Raw genomic sequence first — 13,768 nt, 5'->3', positions numbered from 1 at the left:
TATATATATATTATTGTATATATTATTATTATTAAAGTCACAATTAAAGATATTAAAGTCACAATATCTATGGGCTAATGCATCAAAGACAGTGTCAGGCTGATTTAAATTTGGAAAGGGCTATGGAAAGAAAATGTTACTAAGGCAAGTGGATCACATCACAGCTTCTGCAGAGGCACTGAATTTATTTAAGAAAACGCAGCTTATTCCAACAGCAAGGTGTTATGTATTTGTGTACCTTCTTGTTTGCAGTTTAAAGTGAGTAAAGTAGACAGTAACTGCCCCTCAATGAGGTGTGGACTGGGCGATAGTTAATGTGTGAAAGTGTCACTCCTGGGCTGGATGCACAGTTTTCTCACATGAACACATGATATGACACAGCCCATTGGTCTGTCCTGATGAAGACAGGGCAGCTCGTGTGTCTGAGTGTGTGTGTGTGTGTGTGTGGTTCTCTGTTGGTTTGTTTGTGTGTTATATGCTGTCTGTATATGATTGCTGAGTATTCATTAGGCTGTGTATGTGTGTTTAGAAAATGACAGAAGACAATAAATAGAGCTCAGTGTGCAACAGGTGTAGCTCTCAGTTGGAACTGACTTGCTGCTATCAGTGAGCGCGGCGTAGCCTCCAGCATCAGCTGCGCTGACACCCAATAGATTTATGCCGAAAAGCCTCTGCCAGATTGCGGTTTGTCGAAAATGTTGAACATTGGGCTTGTTTAATTGTTGTGTTGGGGTGGCGGCTGGAAGCGCTTGTCCAATTGTAGCGGCGAACAAAGCCAACATTGTTATCGGCAGCACCCAGACCTGCCTGCCAATATACCTGCTTTCTTTTAGTCTCAGGGAGGAAAAGCGATGGAGAGGGGTGAGATTGAGGTGACAGTGACAAATCAAACCAGTTACCTTTTTCTTCCTATCTCTTTCTGTGCTGTTTTGTTGCAAAGCTGCCCCCAGCAGTCTTAGGCTTTTCATATCATTGTGATAGGGGACTTGTTTTCTGTTATCAAGAAAAAGAATAACAGGGCAGCGTTTGCTTCAGTCTCTCGTACTTCATTGCTCTATTATTTTTCTCTCTTTTTCTCCCTTCTTCTTTTCATTCCCTTGCCTCCCCCAATTTCTTATTTATGTGGCAATGGGGCCACACACCATTGACTCAGTTTCCAGATAAGGTGAAGGCAGAAGGTACTATTGCTCTGCTGTCTGGCTCACACCGATTAAAGCTGGGGTTGATAAAGTTGCAGAAATGATCAAAACTAGTCAGATTTTGAAAGAAACTGCACCTCCTTCGAGCAGGAATCCCTCCATGGCCACTTCTCTGAAACACAGGAACGTGCAGCACTGTCTGGCTAGTCAATGGACTGCACTGAGAGCTCACACTTGTGGGCAGGAGATATGTGGGAGCAGCGAGTTTACCATGTTCAGCAAGATTTCTTTTTAGTTTAATAAGTACAAAAATGCATAATTCTGTTAAATGCCACAATCATATAAAATCAAGCAAAACAGCCGTCACAAACCTACCTCAGTCTGAAATGGCCGTCCAGCCTGGCAGTTACTGTTCACTGCTGTGCATGTGTGCTTAGTGAGCTAACTAGTTAGCCTCTGCTGGTGCACTTATTCCTCAACTCAGGGGCCTACTGCTCCCTGCTGTAAGCATGTGTGTTATTCCACAGTAATATCCAACCTAAAGCTAAAACTTCACTGCGGTTGCACAACACAAGAAAACATAAAACAATATCATGATGACATAAACAACTAACATGTTAATACTGGCAGCTGTCAAACTTGTAAGTACATATTGGGAAATATTTTCTGCTCTCTCTGCCATTCTGCAGCGAGCTTGCTAACAACTTTTTCGGTATATCCACGTAGCCTTGTGGAAGACTCATGGAAGGTCATGCACAATGACTTTTTAGGCAGAGCGTGCACAGCCAGACAGGTTGGTAGACAGGCTGGTAGGTCGTCCATTCATGACATTCAGACAGAGTGAAATGATTGGACAGGTTTATTACAGGCCTGAAAAGGATTTGATTGATTTTCAACAAATGTGACTAAAATGCTTATGAAATGCTAACCCTACCCTCTAAGGTACATACTTTTACTAAACATACTTTTTGTCTTTTCTATTTATGACCTTTTTCGTTGTCTGGGCTTTTTTTCTTCATCTTGTTTTTGATTTTTTTTTTTTAATCTCTCTCTCTTTTATTGTTCATTGTTTTTCACACTGTCCCACATTTGTTGAGTTAGTTGAGACCAGTTCACGGCAGTCTGTTATGTTTCAGAGACTTAATTCCTCCTTAACTTCCCATTGTCCTCACGGTGTACAGCAAATGAGAAGCAATTCTTTCTCTGATAAGATGTATGTAATTAAACGGTAAAATAATAAGAGAATACAGTAAGTTGACATCCATCCATCTTCTATACCGCTTATCCATCAGGGTCACGTGGGAGCTGGAGCCTATCCCAGCTGACTGGAGAGGGGGCACGCTGGACTGGTCACCAGTCAGTCGCAAGGCCAACTCACAAAGACAAACAACCACACACTCTCACACTCACACCTAGGGGCAATTTAGAGTAGCCAATTAACCTAATGTGCATGTTTTTGGGATTGTGGGAGGAAGCCGGAGTACCCGGAGAAAACCCACACAGGCACAAGGAGAAACTCCACATAGAAGGGCCCAGACCGGGATTCGAACCTGGGACCCTCTTGCTATGAGGCAACAGTGCTAACCACTGCACCACCGTGCCGCCCTAATCTGTTATATTGTTTTTGTAAATGTAATCTAAGTGAATCTCAACACTTGCGGATTTGAATAGTTTTTTGTCTCAGAGACAAAAACTTTTCAAAACTTTTCTTCAATAAAGAAATCATTAACAGGCAACTTCAGCACCAGCTTGTATTGACTCCACTCTCTCTATCATTTCCTGAAGTTTAGTCCTTGTGATTCAACGTGACTTCTGTGACTATTTGTCAGACATGTTTCCCAACATGCATTGCAACAAGGCAGCAATTTTGAGGAAAGTAATTCAGCCTTAATTGCATTTTCGTTGAACAGAATATTTTCGCATTCAAACATACAAATCAAGATAGTCAGTTATGAATCAGCACATTTCCCAAAATGATTAACAGTCCTTCTATAAAAAAAAACCAAAATTGCTTTGTTAGCTGTCTCTGCTCTGTTAGCATTTCTGTGCTTTAAAAAAAGATTTGTGCCCACAGCATTAGTTTTTCATTCAATAGTAACTCATGTCACAGATGCATTATTTCAAGAAACATTGTGACAGCATCAGCAGACTGAAAAGTTATTGTTAAGACTGGCATGAAGGATGATTATCACATTTATATTTCCATTGTGTATTTCCATTTTTTTTCCTGTACCATCTGCTGTACGACTACACAGATATCATCTTACTCTTCTAGATTTTCTCCGTCTTATTTTTTTATGTTTTCAATCTATCTCTCTCTTTTTTTTTTAACTTTCTCATCATCTTCCCTCATTTTCTCCACCATGCCGGTGGAGTGAAATGGCCCATTGTGAAAGAGCAGACTGAGTGCGTCTGAGACATTAGCTGCTGATTTAGTGGGACATTAGCTTGATGGATGGCTAGGCAGAAAACTCCCAACAACACTTGATTTGCATCCACAGAAACTTACAGTCTCAGACTGAACAACATTCAGCTCTCTCATCTTTTCTGTTGTGCTTCTAATGATGGCTTCCACTGCTGTGTTTTGCAGCAGATGAAATCTTCAGTCCAAACTGAGTGGTGTCAGTGCTCCTCAATTCATCCCATCACATCCCATCAGGACATGTGGGGGGGCTGATTTGACATAAATACATATTGTCAGTATTGACAGATTTGTGTGTGTGTGTGTGTTTTATACAAATAAAAAACTGTTGCTTAAATTTCTGTTGAATCTGACAAATTGTTAGGTCGTGAGACCTATGAACATACATACATAACCTACTTATCATCACTTTCTTACCGAGTTACTGGCTCCCTTCATTGGGATGATGTCATCCGATGATGTGCAATGTTTAAAGGTGCCAGTTAAATCGAGCCAGTTATTTGCCTGTGGAGCTTGTCATATAGAAACCAACACTGATGATATAAGTTAGCGATGTACGACATTGAATCGGAAATTGGAACTCATTTTGGTTGATTGTCCATGCCAAGATATGCACTTATTTTTTCCACTTTATTGAAGAGGCCGTATTATTTTCTTGTGTCTACTCTTAGGAAGATGGCCCATTGGTAGATGAAGGCAATACTTTCAAAATTGGATAAGTTCACTGAGCAGAATAAGAAAGCCACTAAGTCAGTGGTTTGCACAATTAAAGCACCTTCTTATTTGCCTGTCATATTGGCAGAAATGTTCCTTTTGTCTTTGCTCACAGGCCACTTCATAACTCACGTTTCGTACACAGTTACTTTAATAAGCCTGGAGCTACAAACAGTACGGTCAGCAGAATGTGCTGAGGTCAGTAACAACGCAAATCTGATTTTTTTTTGTGTGTGCATACATGTAAGTGTGAACTTAATTAGTGATACTTGAACAGACACACACACATACACAGATAGACTTGACTATACATTCACACTCCCCTGTCTCTCTCCCACACTCATTACTTTTGCTACTTTTGCTCGTAAATACAAATACATCCTCTTTTTGCCTCTTGCACACACAGTTCTTCTGCATTTCTCTCCCCTCCCCCTCATCTCTGTCTCCCTTCATCTCACTTTCTATCGTTCTCTTCCTCTCTGTCTGTCTGTAACAAACGACAGTGCAGAATGGATGTCCCCTTCATTTGCACCCGCATAATGTTCTGATGAAAAATGAAGTGATCCCTCCAGACAGATTAGTCATCAGTGAGGGGACCTCTGCAGGAGAGGAGAACATCTGTATGTGTCTGTGCCTCTGTGTGTGTTTGTGTGAGTGGGAGTGCACGTGTATGTGTGTCTGTATTTGTGCATGTGTGTGTGAAGCAGATAAATTACTTTCCCGGAGGCCTTTTGTTTGAGTATGTAATATTTCAGCGTATATTATTGGAGGGGTACGATCTGTTCGTATTAAGAGATTTCATTCGTTGTTCTGTCCTCAGTAACTAATGCTGAGTGTGAACTTTGGTGAACTTGAACCATCTTAGTTTATCTTTGCTTGTCCATTTAGCAGTCACATGTTCACTGTCGCGTACCCCAGATGATAAATGGCTGCCGTAATGCCAAAGAAATGTCCTTGGTCATGGAGAGCTTCCCAGTTGTTCTGTTAACGCCAAAATTATTTATGCGTTTTGATACTTTCCTTTCACAGTACCTGATGCTGGTACTGTACAGTAGGAATTTTAACTTATTTAAGATAAGATAACATGAACTTTATTGATCCTGCAGTGGGGAAATTCAGTTGTCATGGCAGCTCATAAGAACAGAAAAAGAGTGCAAAAAGCAAAAGTGTGCAAAAACAGTTACAGAGGTAAAATAAATTAACAATTTACAAAGTACAGTAAACACAGTGCAATATACAGCTGTATACAAGTCCTCATTAGGGAGGAAAAGAGGACTAGGCTGTTGAGTTGTACAGTCTAACAGCAGTGGGAATGAAGGACCTGCTGTAGCTCCTTCCTACACTGAGGGTGTAGCAGTCTGCAGCTGAAGGAGCTGTTCAGAGCCTCCACTGTCTGATGCAGAGGGTGAGAGGTGTTGTCCATGATGGATGTCAGCTTGGCTAACATCCTCCTCTCACCCACCTGATCCACGGAGTCCAGTGGGCAGCCCAGGACAGAGCTGGCCCTCCTGACCAGCTTATTTAGTCTCTTCCTGTTTTCTCTTCCTATTTTGCTCTCAAACTGAAATCTCTGTAAGAATTGATAAGTTAATTTTTCAGGTCTTAAGAAGTCAAGGAACTGGGCTAAAGTTGGAGAAGAAAATGGTTTTAGAACTTTAAAAAACTCTTTACAACCACTGCTTCCTAGTGCAGTGTAGTTAGTTATCATCGGTTTTGCCCCTTTTTTAAACTGCACAAACTTGTGTTGATTAACAATTCTAATGTTAACTTTTAATGTTACAACAAACTATTAGGTCTCAGAATTATAGAGTTATACATAATAAAACAAAGGAGAAGGAGTGCATAAACGGCTACATTTTCAGCCGCTCCATGAGGGCTTTTGAGCTAAATGCTAATGTGAGCATACTGGTATGTGTGCATCATTATTTTTGCAGGTATACTCCAAAGTAGAGGAGAAATCAAAACTTTGATGGCACAGGTTGAAAAGTCAGGGCAAAGTCATTACAATTCACCGTGAGTGAAACACAAATATCTGTACCAATTTTCTGTGCAATCAAATTTCATAGAAATGAGAAACATGTTTTCAGTAATAAGGGAAGGGGATAAGAGAAATCTGGTTTCCCCAGCTGGATTTCCTCTGGAGAATGCAGATTTCTTGGCCATATTCTAATCAGCTTTTTACAAGTGCTTATGTGCATGACAAAGAGTTCAGACAGGGGAAGCAGTAGTGAGAAAGAATGACACAGAAAGATGTGTTCTCAAATTTAAAATAATTCTCTCCAACTTTTGACTAAACCAGCACAAAGTAACCTTAACAAGTCTGAGATCTAACAATCTCAGAAATTCGGACACATTCGCGCCATGAGGAAAAGACGTGCTCCGTCTATCTGTCTGTCTGTCTGTCCTCTCACTGTGTCATCAGTCTCAAAAAAAAACCAAGCAAAAAAATAAGAAGAAGAAGACAACGCTGTCTTCTATCACTACTGTAGTTACAAATCAAAGCATTGTTTCCAAAATGAGTTAGAATTGCTAAGATGCTGCGTGTGTATGCAGAGTTACAGTAACCTGTTACTTATGTGTGTATAAATCCCCAGGATAGGTTTCATCCACTGGGGATTATGACTGTCTGTACAAAATTGAAGTAATTGCAAGTAATGCAAGTAATAGCAGGTATTAATTTTGGTAAAAATTTGTTTTAACAAGCCATGCGAATTTTTTATCTACATAAATCTATTTATCTAAAGCCACTTTCAAGATGTTGGGTCAAATTTTATGTTTGAGGCACAGCATGTTTATTTAGTTATTTCTTCATTTCCACTCTGTTACTGTTGCAGAAGTACAGAAACACTGCAGATGCTGCAGTGCAGTGTTAAATGCAAACGTTTGCATGGTTACAATAATCCCAAAATATCTGATCACACTCCACTAAACTGGACAAATGCTTTAATGTAAGTGATGCTTGTATTCACCTGACATGATTCAGAGTTAAGTCTTTAACTGACGATGAAGTATGTACACATAACACAGAGCAAGTCCACTTGCACAACTCCATGCATGTCTTGTAAAAGCCTTGCCAAAACACTGAGGTGAACATAAACTGACTCTTTCCAACTTGTTTAGCACAATCCAAGTACAATGACGTCAAGAGTCCAAGTGATATTCCTCCAGGAATAATTGCTTCGCTCTACTTTTTCAGCCATTCACACTTTCCGTGTCACAATTCACACTTTGCTCGACTTGAACAACATCCATCTGTTGTCACACTCTTGCAGCATGCAGATGTCTGCTTAACACAAACTGTAAGCGCTCAGCTCCAAGTGACTTTATTACATTAACATTTGCTTTTATCAAAGCAGAAAAAAAAAAGTCTGCCAAAATCCTTTCCTCAACCTTTTTCCAAATTGAATTTAACAAAATGAGGAATCCAGAGGACATGATGATGCAGCAGAGACTGCTCCACAGCCTGAGGAAGGTCACAGGTCAGGTACTGCCAGTAGAAAATGGGAGCCGTAACCCTACTCGAGGAACTGGATGGATATTATATTTCAGTACTTCACAAATGCAGACTAGCCTGCGAAAGAAGACCGGAAGTAAAGAAAATATGTGCTAGTAGTTCATTTCTGTATGACTCCTGTTTGACTCTGGGCCAGTGCCTATGCTCAGCTGATACAGCAGCGCAAAATGAAATGGCTTCACACTGGCTGTGACACAAACATCTGAAAACTGGATCTAAATACATCTGTTATATGATGTGGGATGGGAGTGATACTGTTTGATCAAGTTCATTGCTTCTGTATAGAAGAGGTCATGCAAAATGTATGGGAACATGAAAGAGTGTTCACTCAAGGACAGCATTCTCAGTAAAAAAAATAAATAAATAAATATATCTGTCAGAATGTTGGACGTGTTTTCAGGACTCGTGCATTAAGCTGCATAAAGGGCCATGTTAGAGACACAGGCCCTGAGTTACAGGTGCTTTCTTCACTGGTGTTTCAGCTGATGTGGCTTTGAGTTGACTGTCCAAGTTTTGCAAGGATTCTTGCTTCATCACTTCTGCTCTTCTTGTCTCTTTCTCTCTCTATTCAGTCAAGACAACAATTTTGAATTACCAGAGTCCCACCACTGGCCTTTTCCCAGTCAAAACATGCTCCACCTGCAAGGAGGCCAAGGTCCGTGACTCCCTGTACTGTGCTGCTGGTGCCTGGGCCCTGGCTATGGCCTACCGGTTAGTACACACAACACACACTTACACTGTCACAGAAAGACCATGCAGGATATGTTTGATGCGTGCAGAACTGCATCACCTTCAGGGTGATGCATCTGTAATTATTATGGCTTTGGTCCATCCACACAGTTTTGCTCTGTGTTTTTTCATTGTTGAAAGGGTTAAAAATGGCACAACCCATCAGACTCTGGAGTAAGAGTGTTTCTCTGACAGAACCCCATACAGACCTGATAATATGGCTGGTAGAATTATTGTATTTTGTGCATATAAGGCGAGTTGTATTTTTTCAGCACCACAACAATTGATGAAGGGAACACTAAAAGGGATGGACTGATAACTTCTAGCATACTTACAGAGCATTGTGTACTGAACAAACTGAGAATCCTCAGTTACATAAGTTTATTGTTACTGTTTCACAGCTCTTTGCCCCTGTATCCTCCCTTCTTCGACTTGTGGTTTTGTTCCACTCTCTTCTGTTTCACGCTTACTGATCCTGATCACTAATCTGCCTCTGTCATTTGAAGGCTTTGCTTTTTAAACCGATAGGGATTATTGATTTAAGGAGAACACTTTAGAATTTTACAAGAACCATCTAAAGGCCCCAAATGCTTTTATCAACTGTCCCTCCGCTTGATGTCTACATTCCTCAGTGATTAGTTTCTAGGGAAAAGAGCACTTCCATAAAATGAGCCTGTAATAGGACAGAGTGAGAGAAAGATGAGGAGGGCAAGAACAAGATTGGGAGGAGGGAGGAAGGAAGATGCAGAGTGAGGGAAATACTAAGGGAGGAGAGAGAGATAGAGAGTGAGGTGGACAAATGGAGAGATAAGAGACAGGGAGAAGAAATGGGAGATGTAGAGAAAGAGTGAGTGAAGAAATGAGATTGAGAGGGAAGACAGGGGTTAAAAATAGAGTGTACAGCAGTGATGCGACCAGCGGCGGATCTCAGTCATCAGTCATGGCTGCCTCCTATTAGAATTGTCACTGGGATTTAATTAAGATAATTCTTATCTGACAGGCTTGGCTAGTGTCATTACTTACTTCAAGTCCAGCTTCTGTTCTGTCTGCTTGAGTGCATGTGTAAGATTCAGTGAACAGACTGGCTGACTTGAATTTGCCATGAACTCCTGTTCTAAGTCTACTTGATAATCATGGGTAGTAGATAGTTTTATCCAGTAAGATTTTATTATTTATGTTGTTAGATTTTATTTGTTAGGATAACATTAAAATATTATTATAATACATACACCATATTGACAAAAGTATTGGGAGACCCCTCCTTGAAGGGAGATCTTAATGCTTCAGCATACCAAGACATTTTGGACAATGCTATGCTTCTGTCAGGGTTAGACAGACTGGCTTGGACCCACAGGTTTGTTCAGTCCAAAGTCGGTACACAAAAGGGCAGTCAACACAGGCAAATGTACAAAAAGCACTAGGCTGAGGGGTAGTCGAAAAAACAGGCAGGAATCAAAAACACATGGAAGACAAACTAGACTGAAGGTGTATACGTGAGGAGAAATCACCAGAAAGCTACTCACATAGATGATCTGACAACAAACAATGGGACGGGCAGGTCTATAAATACAAACGAGGGAAAGGCTAACGAGACACAGGTGAAAACAATACACAATCAAACGAAAGTAAAAACACCAACAACGAACACAAACAGGAAATGAAGGAATCCTAAACAATAAAACAGGAAGTCAGACAGTGAGAGACCTGACAGCTTCCAACTTTTCTATTCCAGCATGACTGTGCCCCAGTGCACAAAGCCAAGTCCATAAAGACATGACTGGATGGGTGACCCTGTTGCTCAGTTGGTAGAGCGTGTGACCCATGTACTGAGGCTGTCTGTCCTCTGCAGTGGCCACAGGTTTAACTCCTGCCTGTGGCTCGTTTGCTGCGTGTCGTCCCCTCTCTCTGCCCCCCCTTTCCTGTCATATCTTCAGCTGTTCTACATGAATAAAAAGGCAAAAATACCCAAAAAATAATAATAAAAAAAGACATGGTTGGATGAGTTTTAGCTTGACTGGCCCACACAGATCCCTGACCTCAACCCCATCCAACACCTTTGGGATGAACTGGAACTGTTTATGCATATATATAAACAGGGGTGTGAGATGTCAGCTTCCAGTGCTATGACTTTTGTGTCATTTTCCTGACTGAATTATAATTAAAGTTGAGGAGTAGATTATGTTAACCTCTGATCAGTGCTGGATCACCTCGAACATATTACATTGAGGAGTACTTACAGTCCATAATGAATGTCCAATGAAGTATTTCAAAAGATGATGTTTTTAGATTAAAAGCTGTCTGCTGTGTCCTCTGCCTGCAGTCAGTTTTGATGTGGAGGGCAGGTCACATCTAAAAGACAGTGTGATTAATGTACTCCGTACATTCTTTCCTCTGCTGATACCCACAGTCATTATTAGCATGACCTTTGTAATGTGCATCTGAGATTTGCTAGCACCACCAGGAATGTGCTGACTCCCATTGTGGTCACTGCACCTGTAACTGACTGACTTCTGAGTGGTATCTTAGACGGATTACGGTTTTAAAAACCATACTGTGAATACTACCCAAAGCAATGCATTCTCACATGCTGGTTTATTTCTTTTCAACCACTGTTAAATGCCACTGACTCATGGGGTGACTTAGGTGACAGTCATAATCAGTCCCACTGGACCTGTGCTGCATCTCAGTGATTCATAGACACTTTAGCACTGCAGCTTAATTTATCCTTTCCAATGGACACCATGATGAACATTATTATAGACTTATCTGGACCTCACATGTCATGAATAACAAGAGGTAGAAAACCTGCTTTTCAGGTGGTCTCAGGTTTGGTTGTTTGGTCTGCAACACAGTCTAATTGAAAGTGAAGACAAACCAAACCAGATGTTAAAATCTACTTTGAAATGACTCCTGCGGTGCACTTAAGGGATGATTCTGGTTTATTGTCATTTGTGCTTTATTGTTGTCGTTTTGGCCATAATTCTTGTTGGTAATATTTGAAAAAATTAAACTTGTCATGTTACTTGTTGAAATCTGACAATATAGTTGGTGTCATGCAATTTTAAGCACACCTCAAGATTAACCAAACTTACTGAAACTAGCAATGTTATTACCCAAACTGTCCGTTGTAAACATTGATCAAAGTTTACAGACCAGTTACACTATTATCCTTCAAAGTCTGTTTATGTGTGGTTGATGTATTCACCCACTCATTGTTTGTCCTCCCCTTGTGTGTCCTCCCTGTACACCCTCTCTACAGGCGCATCGATGACGATATGGGGCGGACCCATGAGTTGGAGCATTCTGCCATCAAGTGCATGAGAGGGATCCTCTACTGCTACATGAGACAGGCTGATAAGGTGAATTTTGAGCCTCCGCTAAGCTTCTGTTTTCACACTGCATGTTTGCATAAAAGCACTCTGCAGTTACACACTACAGATCAAAGGTGTATTCCTGAGCAGCTATTCATCAAAGCCTCCCCGAGCTTGAGCACTGAGCAAATCTGGATCCTTTATCGTATCATAACATATGATAATTGAGATGGTTGCCATAGTCCTAAGGGCTTAATAACTGGCAACCTGTTAATTGCCAAAGACTTCTGCTCTGAAGGGGGACATTTCACACCACATCTGCAGGAAACTAGATGCATGCGCATGAGTAGACTGTGAACGAAAAATGGCAAAACACACCATTTTTATGTTCCAGAACCTGATATGTTTCTCATTTATCATGATCAACATCCTTTATTAGAGTAGCATGCTGTGTCAAGTGTACGTGTGTGTGTGTACAGTGTGTGTGCCTTTGAAATCCATTCTTTTTTATTGTCTCGACCTTGACGACCCAATTTAGGGGAAAGCTTTCCTTGTGTCTCAATTACAAAGCTGCGTTTACACAGTTAATTACACGGAGCGCCGTTCGTTACGGCTCCGTCTCCAACACTTAAGGAGAACATGGTATTTTTAATGGAGATGTGACACAAGGCCACTGCTGGGCAAATATCAGAGCAAACACAGCAGTTGAGTCTTCGTGTCTGCTTTGAATATGACTTGTAGAGAGCTGAAGTAGAAAACTGTCATTTTCTCAGTCAGGCAGAAGCACCGGACTCTGACTTTGTCAAACATGTCAATGTTTTGAACTTTTGAACTTTCAGTTGAAACGAATTATATTTGTTAGTGCAAGTCAGATATTTTTTAACAGAATTTTTAGGCAGCAGGGTTGCTGGAGAGACAGACAGACTATGAATAGCAGTATTAACGTCACTAGTTAACAACATGCTACTTGGCTTTAAAGAAAACACCTGTTCTGAACACATAAGCATCTATACTGCAGATATGACACTGCCTCCCACCTCCCTTGTTTTCTCAATCACAAGACTGAAATTTCACACAGTGCCATGCCACCAGTGACCAGTGATCATGTGGAGCTACCCAGAGAAGTGCTTTGATCTGGCAGGAATTATAAGGTGGCTTCACATGTGGTTATGGCAAATAAATGAGATTCTGTCTGCAAAAAAAGCCTGGATCATAATTATTTAAAACTTATTAATTCAAAATTTCTTTGAAATCATGTGTCTCTAATCCGGTGTTTCTCGGTTCTGCTCCTGGGACCTCCTGTCCTGTGTGTTTTAGATGTTTCCCTGATTCACATGAATGGCTTGTTATCAGGCTTCTTGATGACGAGCTGATCATTTGAATCAGGTGTGTTGAAAGAGGGAAATGTCTAAAACAGGCAGCCAGGTGGTCCCCAGCACAGTGAATGGTTAGGTATAACTCTTTCTGCATCACCGAGGGTTTTGACCAACAATTACTGGGAAAACAAAAAGCTGAGAATTTCTTTCATTCATATTGACAACATGGAGATAAATGCAAAATATTTTTACAAAAATTGATTGGTTCATATGTGTGAAGTTGATGGAGTAGAAGGAAAGGATCCTTTGTTTCCCATTGATTCCCATAGCTTACATGGAATAGAATTCAAAATATTGTTAAGAATTCAATCAAGACAAAATTTGCCACACTTCATCTACTATGACATCATTTTTTTTAAGATTAGAGATTTATTTACCGTATCTGCAAGACTGACATTGAAAGACTCGTCATAATATAATAAATATCAAAATAAAATATTTTTTGGAGGTCTGTGTTTTATTTTTTTATAACTTTCTTCAGTGCAATATTTGTTTCAGTGCCATGACAACACTTTCAGATGTTTCAATGCCAATATTACTTTTTCAGTTCATGTTTTGTTTTC

At 40.5% G+C, this 13,768-nt stretch overlaps 1 protein-coding gene across 4 annotated transcripts in view; it reads left to right on the top strand.

Annotated features, from left to right (window-relative positions):
* phkb (phosphorylase kinase, beta) overlaps nucleotides 1–13,768 on the top strand; it is a 103,045-nt gene that overhangs the window by 5,643 nt on the left and 83,634 nt on the right. For all 4 annotated transcript variants that reach the window (XM_046399882.1, XM_046399964.1, XM_046399706.1 and 1 more), the window contains 2 exons: nucleotides 8,362–8,500; nucleotides 11,778–11,877. In XM_046399882.1, coding sequence (XP_046255838.1) covers nucleotides 8,362–8,500; nucleotides 11,778–11,877 — 239 coding nt within the window. The remainder of the gene's footprint in view (nucleotides 1–8,361; nucleotides 8,501–11,777; nucleotides 11,878–13,768) is intronic.

Source organism: Scatophagus argus, chromosome 1, assembly GCF_020382885.2.
Source record: "Scatophagus argus isolate fScaArg1 chromosome 1, fScaArg1.pri, whole genome shotgun sequence".
Classification (NCBI taxonomy): domain Eukaryota; kingdom Metazoa; phylum Chordata; class Actinopteri; family Scatophagidae; genus Scatophagus; species Scatophagus argus.
Note: the sequence above shows the minus strand (reverse complement) of the source record. Positions and strands in the feature narration are given on the sequence as shown.